Source organism: Aedes albopictus, chromosome 2, assembly GCF_035046485.1.
Source record: "Aedes albopictus strain Foshan chromosome 2, AalbF5, whole genome shotgun sequence".
NCBI classification, from domain to species: domain Eukaryota; kingdom Metazoa; phylum Arthropoda; class Insecta; order Diptera; family Culicidae; genus Aedes; species Aedes albopictus.
In genome coordinates, this window is record NC_085137.1 from 267,440,617 (window position 1) to 267,462,922 (window position 22,306).

Genomic DNA, 22,306 nt, shown 5'->3' on the forward strand with positions numbered 1-22,306 from the left:
ATGAAGCAAAAAAAAACTTGTACTAATAATATACTGTACTGTACTGTAGGATGCAAAAATAACAGTATTGAGAAAAAAAGGAAAAAAAAACTAATAAAAAAAACAAAAAAAAATGTTCTGTTAGGGGCTGTCCATAAACCACGTGATCACTTTTTTGGGACTTTTCGACACACCCCCCCCCCCCCCCCCCCGTGGTCATTTGTCCATCCATTTTTTTATTTTCCCATACAAAATGGTCATTGGTCTTTGTTGACGGAGGGGCTGATGATGGCGATAATGATGACTTTTGGATGCGATTATTCCTTGACCTAAATGTACGATGATGCAATCACCTCGCTTCCGCGTTGTGCTGGATACCACCGTGCGACACTACACTTCGCACAAGCAGGAGAACGCACGATATAAAAAACCTTCCGCAATTGCGGGGGAAAAAACTCTACTTCTACGAGGTCTATCGCGTGGTGAGATACGGAGCACACGTCAGACTCGTCCAAATGCACAACAGGGAATGACCAACGAATGTCATCAATATGTTAAAAGATAGTTTAGTTTCCATGCTTTACAGGAAAAATATAGAAACGGAGCCAAAACTACTTTTAGTATTTATTACATCGTGTGCCATTGATAGGAACCCTGTACCAGTTATGGCTACATTTTTTAACTTCGGTTCCTTTTCGCACTATTTGCATGCATTTCTTATGGAGTTAGCCATAATTGGTACACTATGGCGAAAAAGGGGGCAAGGAAGCCGAAATTTTAAGGAAAATGATTTATTTCTACCATAATTTGAACAAAATGTGGAGTTTAAATGAGTGCAATCATCTTTTGTGAACGTGATCTGTTGTTCACATTTTTTTATTGTTGATTTACATCGTTCAAGGGTGAAAATCAACTATGGCGAATAATTAGTACTATAGCCATAATTGGTACACTTACCCTATATTCTATTGTATCATACAGAGTTGAAATATTGTTTTAACTTCACGCGCGACATGGTCAAGTCGATAGATTCGCAATGGTTATTGTAAATTAAAATTCACATCATTCTATTGATTGGGCTGAATTTTGCATAATGTGTACGATGATGACTGACCCCAATTATGTTTCGATTTCTTAATTGTCGAGTCGGAGTATTAAAGTTTAAACAGAATAGCAAATTACTGCATTTTTTTTGTATTAACGTGTATTTTAACTTAAATGCTAATTCTACACTTAATTAGTGCAATCTACACGTTGCGAAACAATGTCATTCGCAAATGTTATCATAGCATATTCACGTCGTTCCTTAAATGTTTGTATGTTTATTAGCATACAACGTGATTCATAAGATGGAAGTGGAAAAGTTGTCCATCTGTTTTTTTTTTTTTTAGAGCAAATAGAAAGGATTTCTTCTGCACAGATTCTATGCGTTCTTCATGAGTTTTCATAAATGGGGATTAAACAATACAGTCAGGTTTTTTTTTACGCGGGGGATACCCCAGTTAACCACACATCGCATAAGGATGTGCGTGCACGTGAAATCGTATTTGCTTGCATCAAAAATCAGAATCGTAAAAATAGCTGAATCTTTCAGCAAAAATGTTAAACCAACTTGCATGTAAATCATCATTGTGATTAATTCAAAACAATTCGGATTGAAATCACAACATGCCGCAAATAACACAATTCAAAATCGCTGGAAGTGGTTTGAGCTGACAGATCTTATGTAAGATCAAAAACTGTCGAACAACATCGCAGCGACTTGTGTTCGCTGGCGTCCAAATTCCAAAATTTGTCGCCCACCACCGCACCAAATTATTGCATTGATAAGGATTTTTCAATAATGTCATGACAGTACTTACAAATACTTAGGGTAAGTGTGCCCATCGTTGTGGTATTAAGGTAAATTCATTTTAAAAACAATGATTGTACCATCTAATGAAGGGTTGCAAAACGTTAGTTGGTAGTTTTCAATCCAAATTTGCTTGGAAAAATATAAAAACTATCGTTTCTCTCTGTTTTCGATCATAAATCGCTTACCACAACATTAGGCACACTGTTCCTATTATGGAGGTAAAATTTAATTTTGGTTCCTATTGTTGCGGTATCCGATTGAAATCATATGGGATACCGCAACATTAGGAACACTACCGCAACAATAGGAACACAGCAGCAAAAAATTTAAGGAAAATATTTTTTTAAAATAGGTTTTTGGGCAAATCTTAAGCACACAAATGGTGCAATCTCATAATTTAAGCATAATACATCTATTAAAAATGCCTTTTGGTAACATTTCAGTCGAAAAAGTGCTCAATTGCCACTACCGCAACATTAGGTACTACCACAACGAAGGGAACAATTACCCTAGTTGTGCTCGCTGAAATCACAAAACACAAGAACAGTCCTCTGCATTCCTGTGACCACTAGCCCCGATCATTTTCATCCCGTTTCCAGTGCACTCACTTTACTGTCCACTTTCCCACCATCAATCCGGAGAGATACGAAAACGATCCACTGCACTGTATATTCTCGGACAGCTGTTTGTCCACAAGCTCCACATCCGCACTAAACGTTTGATTTCGGAATTTTTATTCTAGTTCTGAACTTTACCCTGCAAATTAGCTGGGTGCAGTAGTGGCTGGGCATCCAAGATGTTTTCTCCCCATCAGAAGCTCTTCTTGGCTAGCAGGAGCTTGTGTTGTGGCATACACGCGCTGCAAAATTGTAAACAACACTAGCCGTAAATACCATGATTTGAGTTCGTTACAAGTTGTATTACCTGACAGATCATAATATGATACTATCAGATCATAAAAATGTTGTACGGAATCGTTTTGACTTAGGGAAATCGGGATCCAGTTTTTACTCGCATTCATGAAAATATCACAAAGCATGTCACTGGTACTTGGAAGCTTGGTTTTATATTGATTGAAACTTATTGATATTGTAAGACGGGTTAGTTGGTACGGTGGTACGGAATCTGACTCTGGATCTTAAGGTTGTGAGTTCGAGACCAGTTGGCGGTGTTCTATTTTTTTGTCGATAATTGGAGCATCGCATTGGATATGATGCAAAGTTGCTCTTCATCGTATTTTTCGATTATTTGAAACATCTTATTACTGACCAAAAGGAATCGCGAACAGTCATCAGAAGTACATATATGGCCTCCAGTGTGGTACGTATATAGCAGATTAGTGCATCTTATACGAGAGAATTGGCTCTTATATGGTGATGTATAACCTGAATTATATATAATTCAAAAAACCGCGTAAAAAAATCTCGCCAAATCACGCAAAATAAGACGATGATTTTTTCTTTGTATGGAGTTTTCATTTACGCGGCCGCGTAAATGAAAACCACGTAAAAAAAGACCTGACTGTACTACAATATTCAAGAATCCATCTCACATATAAAATGTACAATGTTTTAATCGAGTATGGATCTTGAAAGTTGGTACTAAATCGCTTTATGAACCCCAGCATGTTGGAGGCAGTTTGATATCTAAGATCACACCTAAATATAAACCCTTCTAAAACTACTATTGTGCCATTTACACGAAAAAGAAACTACACGATTGGAACTTTAAGATTGAAAGGAACAATTTTGGAACTTTCAGATACGGTCAAATACCTAGGTGTATTACTTGACAGCAAACTCAACTGGAATAATCATTTGGAGTATGCAATTAAAAAAGCGACTAATGTTCTATGGATAAGTAGGGTACTGGTTCCCTTATTAAGCATGTGGCTCCCATTTTCATCCTACGAAAAACAAAGAATTGAAGCGTTGTTTGTTTTGTTTCTTATTTTTGTATTTTTTGTTAGGAATGAGCACGCATGAAAACAAAAAGAACGGAATCAATCGGTGCCGTAATCGCTTGTTTTCGAATAGGATGAATATGGGAGCATGAGATTACTGATGGAACACATACCCTAAAAGAACTTTTGATAGGCAATGGGGACTAAAGCCAAAAATGATCCGATGGATTTATTTGGCAATTGTAAGACCCAAGATTACCTACGCTTCATTGGTATGGTGGCCTAAGACTAGGGAAAAAGGTGCACAAAAAAGCTAGAAAAGCTACAAAGATTAGCAACTTTTTCAATTACTGGTGCAATGAGGAGTACGCCGTCGAAAGCACTCGATGCTTTGCTTCACTTGCTTCCATTAGGGTAAGAAATCAAACTTTGAACTAGTCAAATTGTAATCTTAATTTGAACCATTTCAAAATTCATTAAAACGACGTACTTTTCAGGCAAATATTGTCCTGAAAAAGATGTTAAACAGCTTTCCGTAATGTAACCTGATAATATGGACTTTAAAAGCATTGAAAAAAGCGTTTTTGTCATGGAAAACAGGCAATTGAAAAATCACTGTGATTTCACCCATTTCTCCCAAGAGAAAGCACATTTTCGGTGCACTCGTACAGCTCATGCATTTTATCACACGCAATATGTGAACACGTCAAATGAAAGCTTATTTATCGTAGAATCGACCAACCGAATAATATTCCGCATTATTTGTCATAAAATTATCAAATTTAAGTGATTCTTACTTGGAGAATGTTATCTTAAGTTGAACCATTTGTAATCTTAATTTGAACTAGTAAAAGGGGGTTAGCTTCTAGTGTTGGCTTGTAGATTGCGCTAGTGGTTGCTTTGTTTACTCTTGGGGGATGAAAAAATCCAAATTTAGTTTCCAAATTCCTAAAGAATTTCGAACATTCTGAGCTGAGTTTCCACTGCCTAATGAAAAATGGGTATGAGAATTAGCAGATTCATGTGATTTTTCATTGTTTAGCATGGAATTGGCTGTTTTGTGAGTTGCTCGAGCTGCTGCTGGCAGTAGTTCAAATTAAGATTAAAATTCGTTCAAATTATGATTACGATGGCTCGAATTAAGATTAAAATCATTGTTGATGAAAAATCAAATATTTCAATGAAATTCAGTGCAAATACATACTTATTACCATTTAACAGAAAGCTTATAGGGTGCCTGTACCAATTATGGCACTACCTAAGGAAAACTATTTGTACAAAAATAACGAGAAGACCAACGAATGTCACCAATATGTGAAAAGATAGTTTAGTTTCCATACTTTACAGGAAAAATATAAAAACGGAGCCAAAACTACTTTAAGTATTTATTACAGCGTGTGCCAATGATAGGAACCCTGTACCAGTTATGGCTACATTTTTTAACTTCGGTTCCTTTTCGCACTATTTGCATGCATTTCTTATGGGATTAGCCATAATTGGTACACTATGGCGAAAAAGGGTGCAAAGAAGCCGAAATGTTAAGGAAAATGATTTATTTCTCCCATAATTTAAGCAAAATGTGGACTTTAAATGAGTGCAACCATCCTTTGTGAACGTGATCTGTTGTTCACATTTTTTTATTGTTGATATATATTGTTAAAGGGTGAAAATCAACTATGGCGAATAATTGGTACTATAGCCATAATTGGTACACTTACCCTACCCGTAGCTTTCATGTACATACGATTTTGCCGTAGTAAATTATTTCCATGTGGGAGAAAAAATCACTTAAAATTTGCACTGCTTCAGAAAGCCACAATTTGGTTCAAATTTTGATTACCTACCCTACATCAATTCGTGCAATTAGAAGCTGAAAAGAGTGCTCTAAGGATTGAAAGATCTGTGAACCTCTTTGCAGGTGATCTTGAAGGTCATCTCAGCATCTTAAGAACATTTAATGTTAATCTCTTGATATTGAATAATGAAGATTGGATGGCGAAAAAATACAACTTCAATCGTTCATATCAAGTGATTAACGTTGAACGTGAACTATGGGGATCGGGTGGTCCGAACCTTCGATCCGGATCAATAGTTTTCTATACAGATGGTTAAAAATTGAACGATCAAGTTGGACCAGGAGTGACTGGTTCGGGTGTAGATTTATCGATTCCGATGGGCAAGTGGCCAACTGTTTTCCAAGCGGAAATTCAAGCAAATCTGGAATGTGTTGTTATTTGCTTGCGCAGAAATTACAGGCATTCAAATATTTGTATTATGTCGGACAGTCAAGCAGCCCTGAATGCTCTAAATTCGGCGACATGTACATCTAAACATGTTTGGGAATGTGTCCAATCACTTCAAAAATTGTCTTGTCGTAATCAAGTCAATCTATACTGACTGGGTTCCTGGTCACTGCGGAATTGAGGGTAACGAAAGAGCAGATATGTTAGCTAGGCTCGGATCGTCACACCAATTTATAGGACCAGAACCTTTTTGCGGGCTTTCTACTGCATCTCTTAAAATGGAGCTGAAGGTATGGGAATTATCAAAAGTGGATGCCAATGGGAAAAACACTTCAATAGCGAGGTAGGCGAAACGTTTCATTGATCCGAATGTAAAAATGACTCGCAAAATATTGGAACTCTCCGAAAAAGATATTAGTATGTATACTGGTCTTATGACAGGTCATTGTCCGAGTCAATATCATTTGAAGCTAATCGGAAAACTTCAAAATGATCTGTGTCGTTTTTGTAACACAGAAAAGGAAGACTCAGAACATTTGTTATGCCATTGTCCGGCAATTTTTAATCAAAGAATTAGGTTCTTCGATAAGGGGCTACTTGAACCCTTTGAAATCTGGAGAACAAATCCTAGTAGGTTTTGCACTTCATCCGATGTGCAGTACCGTGCTGGGGAAATGCTTTATGTCAAGTGATGACGACCACTCCCAATAGTGGTACGTTATCCAGACAAAGCTAAACAAAATTGGGAAATATGTCACAATAGATCAAAACAATGGTCGCAGTGATGCTAATACCCAACACGGAATAATAAAAAAGATCACACCTCTTTCACACCGTTCAACGATTTGATCCCCTAAGGTCACACTAGTTATTTACTGATTCCTTTTTCTGCTAAAGGCTATAGAATTACATTTTTTGACGTTTAACTGAAGCAAACTTTTATTACACCATGTGTAAAACAAACGTACCGTGATTTCGGGTGAAATTGATCACTTTTCACAGTTTTTTTTCTTCTAATTTTTGAATAGTTATCGATATGGTCAAACTAAATGCTTTTAAACAAGTACGAGCACAGGTATTGACTGATGATGAGGTTGAAACTTTTACTGCAAAACATTATTTTGCAATAAACATCATTTAAAATCAAAAATCAAAAAATTTAGTTTCGGGGTGAAATTGATCAGTAAGTGAAATGTCTTTGCAACTGCTGAAAATAAATTTTCCATCTGAATTAACTACCGCAGAATGTGAAAAGCTTTGTAAAACGTATACAAGCTTAGAAAATTATTTATTATTTAAGTTTAAAGTTTAATAAATCTAATGAAAACGCCTAAAAGTATGTAATTTTCATACTAAATTAGTCATTACTTTAGAAAAAATCAATTTTATGCATAAATATCAATATTTATAGAACTTTTGATGACGAAATCGGGTTTAGCGAACACTTGGCAGCTAAAAACATTCATTCAAATAATTATTCCATGTGCAATACAGCTACGGTAATAAAAGTTTGAAAGTGTCTTTGAAAATCGTCAAACATGCAGTTTCGGAAAATATTAAATTTAATACAGAAATATTTGACTTATTGGCTGTAAAACCTGTAAACTCATCATTCAATAACCCTTGAGCTAGATGATGGTCATTTTATAAAAATTGTTTTAAGTTCAAAGCTTTATTTTTGACAAATAAAAATTGCCCTTACGTCGATCAATTTCGCTCCACTGATCAATTTCACCCGAAATCACGGTATTTCGTTTAATATATGTGTCTTCTTCACTTTAGATTGCCATGAAAATCTTCATATCATCTGCATTAACGCAGAAGTCTTCGTTAACATTTGTCAACAATATTATGCTTTTGGTCGAAATACAAAGTGACCGAACATGCGAAAATTGATTTTTAACCTATGTCGCAACTCAATTTGGATTAGTGCATATTGTTGCTCTTAATTAGCTTAATGATGCGCAACAGAAAAAATAGATTCAAATTTACTTCGCAGCTGCAGCTTCGCATGTGCTTCTAGCGACGACTTCGATTTGGTGGTGCGACGATAATATATCCAGGTAACAATTGTGTTGATTTTTTTACATTATTTATTTGATTTATTCCCATAATGACAATTTTATGGAACACAAATTGTAAAGTTTCGTTGTCTCCAACAACTGGTAACAAAATACACGCTAAGAAAATGTTACTCTAAAATGACCTGATTATGCGTTGATTAAAATCGCCGTATATGTGGAGTTTTACTTCTGGGGGTAGCTGTGATACAATTTCGTCAGCGTTAGCGAAAAAGCTTCATAGGGTATATGTGCCATCAGTAATCTCATGCTCCCATTTTCATCCTATTCGAAAACAAGCGATTACGGCACCGATTGACTCCGTTCTTTTTGTTTTCATGGGTACTCACTTCTAACAAAAAATACAAAAATAAGAAACAAAACAAACAGCGCTTCAATCCTTTGTTTTTCGTGGGATGAAAATGGGAGCCACATGCTTAATAAGGGAACCAATATCCTATGCCATTTTTTCCACTACACATCCACACATGTTGAGTGCTTGATGCACAGCATTCCGGGGCGTTGCAAATCATGTATAATTGTTAATCAAGTACAAGTGTATCTGTCTGACCCTTATGCATTCGGAAAGTACTGAACCAATTTGTGTGAAATTTTGTATGTGAGTGCTTTTAGAGCCGAGGAAGGTTCTTAGCTTGGTGTGAAACCCTCCGGTCTCTGGACACGGTGTGTCTGGTAGAACAAATTTATTACAAAAAAATGGGCATCGCTAATTTTTACGCTACGTGAAAGTTGACGCTACCAGCTTTCATTCAAGCCCAACATCGAAATATTCCATCGGGGGAACTTTTTCATACAAAAATTGGGTATGTTTGTTAAGTAGAAATAGGGATTAATTTGGAACTGTGCATTTTGTATGGGGAAAAACAGTTTTCTTAAAAAGTTGTTCGGGATCCCTCGGTGGATTTTTTTTGAGGGACCCTGCAAATGAAAGCTTAAAGCCTCTATTTTTGAATAGCGAAAAATTTGACGATGCCCATTTTTTTGTTATAAACTTTTCACATACACACGCCGTGTGGAAATGGGCTCCTATACAGATGAATTTGAGGGGGGCGGCCCTTTGGAGCTGTATGTCAAAAAACACAGTAGGCAGGCATTATGACGTTTGCCGGGACAGCTAGTTTTATATTGTCGCCGCGGATGAAACCCGAAGTTTTCTGACACGCGACAATCGATTTTCTCCAAATTTGTGTAGTGCGCTGGGCAGCGGATCTGGTCCTCTATCAAGCGCACTTTTCCCGACGTATATACGTCCGACGCACAGTTTAGGAGAAAAATCGGTTTTCGCGTGTCAAAAACTCCGATTTTCAACTGCACGAACAATATAAAACCGAGAGCAACTCCAGCAGCGTTTAAGAGTTACAAAATGTAAATGAAACTGCATGGAAAATTCAAACTAATTTTTGGGTTGATTTTACTCAAAATTGAGTATGTCGAATAAACTTGCTACTCAAAATTACGTTGTTTTCCCTCTCTCTCTCCGTATGCATCTAGCGAATCATAGCATTGATAACAATTAAAATGAATTGCAGCAAAAATATGACTGAAACCAACTCCACTGAAGATGGTTTACTAACTAAGAAGTACGTTTTGTTCTTTGCAGTGCAAAACGGGTAAAGATTCCTCTATGCCAGATGGGTCGGTCAGTATGATGTCTATGAGTGGACTATCACTCATCAGCGATGCCGATTCAAATTACGATACGATCACTATGTATAAAATGCCAGGAAGGACCACTTCTATAGATTATTGTAGACAGAAGAAAAAGTAAGTTTTGATATAACCGCTGCAATGAATCTGTTTGAAATCCGTTAAGCTGTTAGTACACAGTGTCAAATATTTGTCAAAAACAAAAAAACAATGCTCAAACACCTTGTTTGACTCGATTGAATTTTCATTAGTGTTGTGTTTCTTTAGTTCTTTCATTGTCAAATATTTGACCCTGTGTACTTCAGACCTTAAACTGTTTGACGGAAATGTACAGATGTGTTTTAATGTTCGCTAATAATGTTTTGTAGGGACCATGACTACCGTCACGATTTACTAGGCGAAGCCATGAAAGCTGGAACGCCATTTGCGCTTTGGAATGGTCCCACTATTGTTGCATGGTTAGAACTGTGGGTGGGTATGCCAGCATGGTACGTGGCTGCCTGTAGGGCTAATGTGAAATCTGGAGCTATAATGAGCGCCCTAAGCGACACTGAAATTCAACGTGAAATCGGTATTAGCAATCCTCTTCATCGATTAAAGCTAAGGCTAGCCATTCAGGAAATGGTATGCTTGACATCGCCATCTGCGCCACCAACGACGAGAACGACATTAGCATTTGGTATGTATTTTTAATTTGAAAGTAGTTCAAAATTTCCTCCATGCGTAAAAATAGAAATAAGGATTTTATTTTATTTTTTCAGGTGATATGAATCATGAATGGATAGGAAACTATTGGTTACCAGGATTGGGTCTCCCACAATATAGAACCACATTTATGGAATGCCTCGTAGATGCTCGAATGCTTGATCACTTAAACAAAAAAGATCTCAGGGGACAACTAAAAATGGTAGATAGTTTTCATCGAACGAGTCTGCAGTTTGGTATTTCTTGTTTAAAACGCTTAAATTATGACAAAACAATTCTCGAAGATAGAAGAAAAGCATCTGAAAGTTCTACAGATGATGTACTAGTTTGGAGTAACGACAGAGTCATACGTTGGATCCATTTTATAGGTTTAAAGGTAATGGCTATTAAACTATGCTGTTCAACATGTTTTAGTTAAAAACAATATGTTTTTCTGCTGCAGGAATATGGAAACAATTTATTGGAATCAGGTGTACATGGCGCGTTAATAGCACTTGATGAAAGTTTTGATGCCAACTCATTGGCATTGGCACTTCAAATCCCAACTCAAAACACGCAGGTAAAGCATTTTATATATAAAAAAAATACATTCCAGGCAAATTTTGGCATCTGAACAAGGTAGTTTTAAATCAGTGTGGGACTTGATATGCATCTATATTTTCTAGATTAAGTTTAAATAATGATGAAAGTAAAATCTAGCGTAACACGTGATAAGCGCCGAAGTTCAAAATGTAAACATTGGGAAATCTGCTTGAAAAGGTTTCCATGTATATCTACAAATCCCATTTAGAAATCTAACACTACCCGGTACCCCATTTCACAAACTTCGTTAAAGTTCTTTACCAAAATATAAAGATTAATGTCGACTATTCTTTACTAATAATTTCGTTACATATATTCAAACAACTTCATCGATCGATAACAAAACTTGAATAATGACCTTTATCGTTCATATGATATAAATCGGTACCGAAACGTAACTAGATTTCGTGTAACTCTATGTTATCGCTAACGCTTTAGTTTTCTTCACGAGTATGTATCGGAATATATTCAATTTCCGACATCAATGTAACTTTGCACATTGGTATCGAAACACAAAGATTAGTCACGATACTTCTTTACCATTCTGTTTGGTATCGTTGGGCGAAGCTGAACAAGGCATTCTGATACCTCCAATGACAGGAGCAATGTTTTGGTTTTGCTCGAATTGAAAAAAAAAAAAGAAACCAATATTGAATCAGGACCAGAACGGTTTCTCCCAGCATAGATTAAACGCTTCCTAGGTCCGGATTAGGCCGCATCTCACCGGATTGCTCTCGGGGACAGCAACGTAGGCAGGGAATGTATGCTAGTGGTAGGTATTTTGGACAGATATTGGCAGCAGGAAGTCACTCCTGAGACCACACTGTGTTGGATGAGTTACGTTTTCCAGCAAAACTCACTCCCGCGCGCGGGGACCTTGTTTGTTTTATTGGCCAAATATGGTCCAACAATGATTCAGTTCGCCGCGCTGGCTGGTGGCCACCGTAGCATACAATAACACACGATATCAAACAGCTCTGATAGAAAAACACAATTTTGAGCAGCGCCAGCTCAATTTCTGACACTTTTTAGAGAGCTCTTCTGCTTTGCACAACAAAACAACACAAAAAAAACGCAAAGTTGAGGTTATGTCGTGAAAATTTGGAAGTTTGAAAGGGAAATACCAGTTCCCCATCAGTTTAATCATTATTTTTTTGGTAAATTTATCGATAAAATGATTTTTCCTACCCCGATCCCACATTAAATTTTATCTGAAACGACTCAATCACTAAAATACGAAACGGGATTTCACAAAACTTAACCTCACTTTAGCAGGCCAATTGCAACTCATTTTTTTTTTGTTTCACTTGCCACGACAAATACAAATGCATGCAAGCATTTGCCAAACTGTAAGAGCGTAGTAATTTATAGTTGAATGAAGGTGTGTAAGTAAGAAGTGCAAATTCGCAAAGAAACCGTTTAGCAGATAGTAATACTTAGAAATCCTCTACATAGAGATGAGCGGAAGTTGCATACGTCGATTCGGCAACGCTGTTTGTTTTGTTTACAACAGCTTCCAACACTTACCACAAAGCTAGATGTTCAAACTTTTTGCGTGACTTCGTTGTGGTGCAAGTTGTTTTGTTTACATTTTCTAATTATGGTAGAATTTTTTTTTTTTCAATTTTTTGTTGAAATAGCGGAGCAATCGAAGAAATCTGAAATTCAATGCAAAAGTGTTACGCTTATCATATCGGCAGAAGTGAAGCAAGAAGCAGCAATGGAAGTTTTTTCGACAAGTTCAGCAACAAAAGTGTCGTCATAAGCATGAGCTTTTGAAAGCAGAATTAATAAATTTTTATCTTTTTACTAAACATACATATGCCGCCAATTTCTCGATATTAAAAATAAATAATTTTTATTTATTTAGTTCCGATTGCAATACCATTCAAACGACGCCTTCCTACGAACGATAAGCATGTTCATTTGGCTCACACTTTGACAGTTCTCTCTGCACGATTGGCTCACAATGGCCGCCTCCGCAGATCTCTATAATGTAGGATTACTAGTAATACTTCGTTTCACCCATTTACGTCAAGTTTTCACTCACATATAATTTAGCATTACTCGAACAGTTCAATATATTGTTACATTTTGGTATAGATTGCACAAGCCGTTTTTTATAATACCAAATCTTAAGGTGAAGATATGACGAAGCCACAGCTCAAATTTTCAAGAGCACAAATCTGAAGAACCGAACGTAGGATTTCGCTGAAAAGTTAATCGATTGGTTACCCGCTGGTGGTTACCAATCGATCAAATTTTCAGAGCAATACGACTTTCGGTTCTTCAGATTTGTGCTCTTGAAAATTTGACCTGTGGCTTCGTCATATCTTCACCTTAAGTTGCTTAATGTTCAACATTAAATCAACAATTTGTGATAAGTTAACTTCAGCAGGTAAAAGTTGTTTACTGTTTGGACTATGAGGCAAACTGTATTTTACTATGCGGGCAATGTTCAACTTTTCGTATTGGTATTAATAATGATAACTAAAAAACACTTTTCAAGCGTTCCATAAGATTTTTATTCGACTCGCAGTTATTCCTTTCCAACATAGTTTAACAGACTTTAAAATAGTTTGAAAGACTTTTTTCTGCTTCTTGTTAAGTTCATGTAAAAATTAGCACATGTATCTGTACACAGCAAAAAATAAATGCAACCCGCCTGATATAATTCATTCCAATGTACTAAATGTAGGAATTCTTCCGTTCAAAACCTTCCTACACTACAAAAGTCCTTCACTAAATAGTCAAAGTAATCACGATTCCTATATCCTATGTACGATTACATCGTTTTGATGTAAAATCTTTTGTTCTTATGTGTACATCGTCCGATGTAATATTCATGCAACCGACGTATTGATCGGTTTGCAGCAGTTCAGATGTAATCCCGCATAGAAAAATACTATTCAGGCATCGTTCATATTATACGATGTCCATTAGTGCAATGATAACCATACAAATAGTAATTGGTTATAATAAAATGATTGGGGTTGAAAAACTGCAGTCATTTAGAATTATTTAAGTATTATTGAACTTATAATAATGATACGTTGAATACTACATGAATAATTTCCCAAGTAACCATTAAGCCGTAAAAATGGCATTAAGTCGGCTCTATAGTCGAATGTAGAACCTGGCTAACAGAGCTAATTGGATCTATATCCTCTTATAGAGCTGCTCAAAAGCCACTTTTGGCGAATTATTCGGCTGATATACGGCCAACTTTAAAATATCGTACCAAGTCTCTGGAGCGAAAGTTGTCAAAAGAGAGACAAAGAAAAAAGAAAAAAAAATTGTTTATCTTCTGTTCTTTTCTAACTTCCTGCGCTTCCATTGAAGTTGCTTTTTTGCTACTTCATCCAGATTCTAGCTGTTGTCCTCCGAGTTCCTGATCAAGTCCAAGTCCGTTGCCTTTCTCATCTGCTCCACCAATGCACCATGGGAAAGGTGTGATCAAACTAGTATTTAAACCATGAAAAACAAAATAGTTTGAGCATTTCGAGGGTTGAAAATGATTATGGGATGAGGATGATTCAGTGGTAAGGTTGGTGGTGACGAACGCAGGAATTGATGCAGGAGAAGCAATGTTTATATAAATGGTCGGGAAACGTTTCACAAGAAGAGGGAAACGAGCTGGAGTTTGTCTTGATTGAAAAAAAAAATGGAATAATCAAGATAACTGAATTGGGTTCTTTAGGGGTATGCAGATTATTTCATATTCGGAATACCCACCCAAAAATAAGCCGAAATGCAAAATTTCATCATTTTTTAAGCCTGGGAACTATTTTTAAAATGCATTTGAAGTTTGTATGAGGAATTATTTTTGTTCGGTATGTTTATCGTATGTTTATCGATTGAACTGTCATTCTATCCACGAAAATTAAAACTGTTTTGTTTATTTAACCATCAAAACAAAAGTATTGGAGCCCAATAAAATCACGTTATACTCAGAAAAATTTGGTCTTTCGATTAGGCTATAAAAAATTGCAATATTTTATTCACTAAACAACCTAATTCCTTTATTTATTTAACAACACCATTCCGATAAACATGCCAACAACAAAAATAATCCCGTTTCGTCAATCCCGTCCAACATGGATGTTTAAAATGTATTGATCATGACCGACTCGAGTCTGTTTTGGTCGAAATCTATTTTGATTGATATAAACGTCATGTGCTCCAAGCCCTGTGACAGCACTGACAAATTTCTTTACAGCTTGTAGGCTTTATATAGGCTTACAGGGTTTAATTTAGTCCTTACTGGTAATAGTGCCTATAAGCATTAGGAATGCTTATATAGAGCTACTTAGCACTGATAAGCTGTTTAATGGCCGTTATAATGCTCAGAACAGTGCTTAGTGGTTATCTGGGTTTACTTAATAGAATTTCCCATAAGTGCAGCGACAAAAATAACATTTTCGACTGTTTTTCATCATATTCGGTGATGTTAAGACGACGTCACGGTAAGCTGCCATGTTATTTCACTTAAAATGCAGCTATTTTGCATTTTTGGCACAAAAACTGGGTTTGCACTGCGTGTCACAGGGGCAATGCGTCACATATACTGTGGTGCATAATTGATCGGACAAACGCCGATTTTCATACAAAATGGCCAAATTTGAGATGCTGTAATGTAACTATGGTTTGCTTTGATGGATTGAGCTCAATTTTTGACATGGAACTACAAATATGCTGAATTTTGTGCATACAAAGTATAAAATGTTTTCGTTCACAGGTCTGGGCGTGGCAAGGCGTTGAAAAAATTGCAAAAGTGATCGGACAGCGGCACGCGTGTAAATCAAAGGGGTACCGCTGTCCGATCACTTTTGCAATATTTTCAACGCGTTGCCACGCCCAGACCTGTGAGCGACAACATTTTATACTTTGTATACACAAAATTCAGCATATTTGTAGTTCCGTGTCAAAAATTGAGCTCAATCTAACAAAGCAAACCATAGTTACAGCATCTTAAACTTGGCCATTTTGTATGAAAATCGGCGTTTGTCCGATCAATTATGCACCACAGTGTATATCCGGTACCGCGTACTACAACCACTTTCCATATACAATGTTTGAGTGTATGCACCACCCTTTTCTCGCTCGCAAGCGGAGTGTTAACACTTATGTGGCCGGCAGGGTACCCGGGTACCTTTTTCAATTTCAAATCTCGATATTTAAATGGTTGTTGAGACTAGGATGTTGGAACTCTGTTAGATCTTAGAACTCGTGAATATACATCTATTAACCCTTATGTGGCCGACAGGGTACCCGGGTACCCAGCGCCCATTTAAAAAGCACGGTGTAGAAAAAAAGCAAAAAATTTGTCGGACACATAACGGTTAATGGGGTTGTCCGAATTTTAAAGTGAGGAGGGGCAGGGGGAAGGGCTCCTTCATTTTTTTTATTACGTGGAAGGCCGGCAGGGTACCCGGGTACCCACGAAATTGAAATGATCATATCTCCGTCAATTTTTCATAGATTTTGGAAATTTTTAGCTCATTCAACTCAGAAACTCATCATATATCGGGAAAATATTTGGTTAGACCGATCTAATCACCGTGGTTTTCGGAAAATCCATATTTTTGGGAGCATGTCCTTATACCATATTGAAACCCACATTGTTAAGGCTAGGATATCTTAAAGTGTTTGTGGTCATCCATGGCCCCACGAGAAGCGTGTTCCGAAATCACAGTTTCAAAGTCAACACGTTTTATGATTCCAGGCCAGTCAGATACAATATGCCAAAGCAATTTTACGATGCTTGGTACCGAAATTGTTACTAACCTACCGAAAATCCCGTATATTGTATTGTATAAAAACATGGATCCGTAAATCCGGATTTTCCGGTACCCATGGTGATCGGACCGGTCCAACCAAATACGATCTCGATAGATAATGAGTTTCTGAGTTGAATGAGGCAGAAACTTTTAAAATCGGTGGAAAAATCGCTGAGATATGATCATTTCCATTTCGTGGGTACCCGGGTACCCTGCCGGCCTTCTACGGGTGTTTTTTTTTTGCTGGCCACACTACGGTTAACACAGGAGCCCTCGGCAGTCGCTGCTTCTGGTCATTTTCAGATCAGATACCACTTGCAAACTTACCGGCCAAACCAAGTGGAGATCCTTGATGTATTCACAGATGTTGCTCTGTGTGATTTCATGTTTTCCGTCTGCTCATCCACTTTTCAACCAAGTTCAGAAAATTATTGGCTTCGAGTCACCCGCGAGCACTTCTTAGCTTTGGTCCAGTACGTTAGTAACGCGAGAGGAACTGCGTAAGATGATCGGAAACCACGACCAGTTCGAATCCCAAACACACCAGAAAAGATAAAAAAAAACTGCAAAAGTAAACAATGGTTCTCTGAATGGTAGACCAATTTGACAGAATCCGGCGAAAATCCGTAGGGGTGTATTTTTTTCATGTTGGTAAAGCAGATAATCGCCCCTTATTTTTATGATTTGCTGTATCATCAAATCAATGATAAACTGATTGTAACATGTACAATTCCCGAAAATTTTCGTTCGCGAAAAAAGGCATTTTTGAATGGTAACGATGCTTAACGACCTATTTGGTCTATCATTGAAACTTCAATAATGATAACATCAATCATCGATATGATTCGTTGTATCATCGATTTAAAATCCATTTTATGATAAGATTACTAATCTGAAAATCATAACCTGTATGCTAGACATATGATACCGTTTTATCACAGACAAACAGACGTAACACCTTGAACGATTTTATAAATCCGTCGCCCAGTTCACACTACCAGCACCTGGAGGAAAAGTTGCACGAATCACTGTGTTGTGCAATATCGTCAACAGAAGGCGCTAGTGTGAAACGTCAAACGCATAGAAAAACGATGCGCGCGCCTCTGGTTGTGAAAGACACAACTATGAAAATTTAAAATGATCGTTAAAAGCGTGGTCGATGGAAATTTCGCAAGTGTTACGTCTGTTTGTCTGTGGTTTTATTATATATTACACAACAGTTTTTTTTCTGTGTATAATGTGTTTCACAAGTCAAATAAGCGCTTTCGTTTCATCAAACTTCGACTCAGAGTACATGATGAAAAACACGTGGTTTTTACTGAACAACAACTGAACTAATCTGTTGTTCAGTCGTTAACCATAATGCTGTGCTAATTCACCACTGCTGAATAGGAGTCGAAGTCTGATCATTATTAAACCACGGGAAGTTTATGTTTTGATTTGAGCGCTGCAATTCATCATCTCTAGGATGGCGCAGATAGGAAGGCATGCGGCTGACAATCGACGGGTCTCGAGTTGGAATCTGGATTTAGGTAAATTTACAACTAAAATTTTCAACAATTTATTTTTGTTGATAGGTTGTGTGCATACTTCTAGGCGAACATTTGAAAAGGGCCTATCTGCTTTGCGTAAACGAACATGTTTTTGTCTCTGTATGACCTTTCTGCATCCACCCACGCATATCAACACCCTTATCAGAAAGAGTGCTCTTCATGCTATCTGTTAAGGGTGTTGATGTGCGTGGGTGGATGCAGATGGGCCCTACAAAGACAGAAACATGTTTGTTTACAAAAAGCAGATAGGCCCTTTTCAAATGTTCGTCTAGACTTTTTTAAGTGTGTAGCAGTTTGACGTTTGCGGAATTGGTTTTCTTTGTCTTCTTCACTCCGCCCCAACCCCCCCGTAACTTGACAGATGAGCTCAGTTTCGCGTACCTACTTGCAAATCGCAGATGTCGCTACTGTTCGTAAACAACGGGTCCTTCCTTCACTGACGCAACAATTTTTGTCCATGCGAAAACATCTTTTTGTTTCGTGGTGAGTGGAAGCCAACAAGAGGCTAGCGCTTCGTATCAAAAGGACGTATTCAACAGACGTGCAAAAACTAATGTTCATTAAATTGAAATTATTTTGATTTTTCTTTTTGGTGTTGTAAAAAATGTAATAAAACACATGTTTAAACGGTCTTCCATATTAATTGGTGACTGTGCATGCTAGACCAAACCGAAGATCAAACTCGAAAAAAAATCTGCAAATGATTATTTTTAACTTCCATTTTGGATTGGCCACCAGATATGTAGCTGTAAAATGTTAGCACAAGTATCCTAATTTATTACTTGCTGGTGCTTAATAACCGCGCTAGAAGAAAACACGAGTTTCTTATTAATTTTATAAAAGCCGACTATTTTGCCTTTACTTGTTTTATAGATATAATTTTCGCTTCTAGTAAACAAATTCATCATGCCGCACTTAATTTGCATTTACCTACCACAAAAAAACGGAAACAACAAATGTTTAATGTTTTAGTATTTTTTTTCGGTTTGTTATTGTCGGTTTTCGTCCTTATCAAAAGTAGCGCTTGCCGCTTTGAATCTGACAGTACCACCCGGACCAAAATTTTTAGGTACGCTGACGTTGTTCGGCAGCTGTCAAGTAGCTCCCGGGTTGCTCCGCCCCAGGTTGGAAAATTTCTCTGGATAAGCCAAATCCAAAAAGGGCAATTTTCACAAAAATATTGTTCAGCAAGGAATTTAGAAATATTATTTGCACAAATTTCACTCTATAATGTTTCATTTTTGTTTATTATGAACATTACTGTTATGAATTTAAAGGATCAATATCTCAACAATGTATATGCGCTTATTTTTTTTTGTTTTTTTTTTTGGTGTAAAAGATTTCAACATTCGTTTACTTACATTTGGGTACTTTATCGCCAAAGAGCATATAAGTTCGCAGCTTCCAAAGTGAGCTGCAATCGGACTTTGATTTTTATCAAAACTGATAATATATTATAATTATTTTATTATCAATTTTTTTTATAAAAAAGCTGATGGCATATGTGGTGATATCCTGCGGAGATCATAAAGGCAATAAGACGTCCATCGAATCTAAAGGGAGGGAGATGTGGTGATATCCTGCGGAGATAATAGTAGGTACTGACGTGGAAGGTCACTTGGAGCACTGTAGCTGTCATGGGAGGAAACATTCGATTATCTGTCTTGAAGTCCTGAATAAAGAATTCCATGTATCTGTTGATTACAACCAACCCGGGAGCTACTTGACAGCTGCCGAACAACGTCAGCGTACCTAAAAATTTTGGTCCGGGTGGTACTGTCAGATTCAAAGCGGCAAGCGCTACTTTTGATAAGGACGAAAACCGACAATAACAAACCGAAAAAAAATACTAAAACATTAAACATTTGTTGTTTCCGTTTTTTTGTGGTAGGTAAATGCAAATTAAGTGCGGCATGATGAATTTGTTTACTAGAAGCGAAAATTATATCTATAAAACAAGTAAAGGCAAAATAGTCGGCTTTTATAAAATTAATAAGAAACTCGTGTTTTCTTCTAGCGCGGTTATTAAGCACCAGCAAGTAATAAATTAGGATACTTGTGCTAACATTTTACAGCTACATATCTGGTGGCCAATCCAAAATGGAAGTTAAAAATAATCATTTGCAGATTTTTTTTCGAGTTTGATCTTCGGTTTGGTCTAGCATGCACAGTCACCAATTAATATGGAAGACCGTTTAAACATGTGTTTTATTACATTTTTTACAACACCAAAAAGAAAAATCAAAATAATTTCAATTTAATGAACATTAGTTTTTGCACGTCTGTTGAATACGTCCTTTTGATACGAAGCGCTAGCCTCTTGTTGGCTTCCACTCACCACGAAACAAAAAGATGTTTTCGCATGGACAAAAATTGTTGCGTCAGTGAAGGAAGGACCCGTTGTTTACGAACAGTAGCGACATCTGCGATTTGCAAGTAGGTACGCGAAACTGAGCTCATCTGTCAAGTTACGGGGGGGTTGATTACAACCAGTGATATCGAACCCCGCCATCCCTCAACTTCACAGCATACATATGTGCACTCAGTAAAATAGATAAAATTCAATTAATTCTGCTTTCAAAAGCTCTCACGAAAAATTTTTTGCAGCTGCTCTTCTCGAAAAAACTTCCATTGCTCCTGCTTGATTCACTTCTGCCAATATGATTAGCACTATTCTTTGCAATGCATTTCAGATTTCTTCGATTGCGCTGTTTTTTCTTCAGAATTTAGGAAAAAAAAGATCGACCATATTTAGCAAGCGTAAACAAAACAGCTTTCACAACAACAAAGTCACGCACAAAGTTTGAATATCTAGCATTGTAGCAAGTGTTGGAAGCTGTTGTAAACAAAACAAGCAGCGTAGCCGAATCAACATATGTTACATCCGCTCATCTCTGTAGAGGATTTCTAATGTAAACCCACAAGCACAACTTGTGATGCCATTCAGTGTCAAACTTCTCTTAACATGTAACATATTGTTCGTAGAGTTGAAAATCAAAATTTTTGACACGTGGTACGTCGGGCAAAGTGCGCTGGATAGAGGACCAGGTCCGCTATCCAGCACACTATATCCGACGTTAGGTTTCACGTATGGATTTGGAGAAAAAGTCGGTTGTTGCGTGTGGGGAAATTTCGGGTTTCAACCGCAACGATAATACATTTTAAAACGCATATGATTTAATTAATCATTTTTCTTTTTAGGCAAGGCAAACACTAGAGACAGAATATAATAAACTACTTGAGTTTGCCACGGATAGGCGAATAGATGCTGAGCAACTGAAATCCTGACACAATGCAAATATATCTAGTCTGCAAGAATAACTTAATTAGAAGCTAATATAACTTCAGCAATTGTCATTAGTCATGCCTCAAGGCAATATAGTAACTAATATCATCACTGTAAATATTGCATAAATTTTAAAAATAGTACACAATTAAGTAAGAGTAAACTATTATGCTGTATTATAAACAGATAGGATGGAATTAAACTAACAAAATATTACAAGCAGTATTCGAACTTAAAAGCTTTTTATTACAACCGATTACCGCGTACGAGGCTCTCTTGGGATTCACAATTGCTATGACATGAGTTTAATTTTGTAATTTTTCAACATGTTTTTCAACAGTTTTTGGTAATTTCAGTGAAATTATTTGAGTCAATTTTACACAGGCTTTACAATACTCATCTGAGCTAGAGATCATCTTTGTCTGAAGAGAGATGATATCCCTGATCAAAGAGTGCACGGGAAAGATGGCATCTATCCATCTTTTGATGATCTCGACAGCAGTTCGGGCAGATATTTCAAGCGGATTAAGAAAGCGGAGGTTTGCTGCATATCTATTTATTTTTATTTATTTATTTGCTACTACATCTCTGACAAAAATTGTCACACAGACTGTTTAAAAAAAACTTAGTCCTATTCTTAAAAACTAGTTTACTTGTATTAAAATCGAAAACGTCACACACTTGATTAAACA

At 36.9% G+C, this 22,306-nt stretch overlaps 1 protein-coding gene and 1 long non-coding RNA gene across 7 annotated transcripts in view; one reads left to right on the plus strand and one right to left on the minus strand.

Moving 5' to 3' along the window:
• Positions 1 to 20,814, minus strand: part of LOC134288983 (uncharacterized) — a 487,443-nt gene extending 466,629 nt beyond the window's left edge. Inside the window, exon 1 of the long non-coding RNA XR_009998205.1 lies at positions 20,185 to 20,814. This is a non-coding gene — a long non-coding RNA (uncharacterized LOC134288983). The remainder of the gene's footprint in view (positions 1 to 20,184) is intronic.
• The window catches only part of LOC109402987 (liprin-alpha-1), a 545,355-nt gene extending 523,516 nt beyond the window's left edge, over positions 1 to 21,839 (plus strand). For all 6 annotated transcript variants that reach the window (XM_062854909.1, XM_062854913.1, XM_062854915.1 and 3 more), the window contains 5 exons: positions 9,662 to 9,825; positions 10,077 to 10,387; positions 10,470 to 10,789; positions 10,856 to 10,972; positions 21,530 to 21,839. In XM_062854909.1, the coding sequence (XP_062710893.1) occupies positions 9,662 to 9,825; positions 10,077 to 10,387; positions 10,470 to 10,789; positions 10,856 to 10,972; positions 21,530 to 21,616 (999 nt within the window). In that variant the 3' untranslated portion in view covers positions 21,617 to 21,839. The remainder of the gene's footprint in view (positions 1 to 9,661; positions 9,826 to 10,076; positions 10,388 to 10,469; positions 10,790 to 10,855; positions 10,973 to 21,529) is intronic.
• The last annotated feature ends 467 nt before the right edge of the window (positions 21,840 to 22,306 follow it).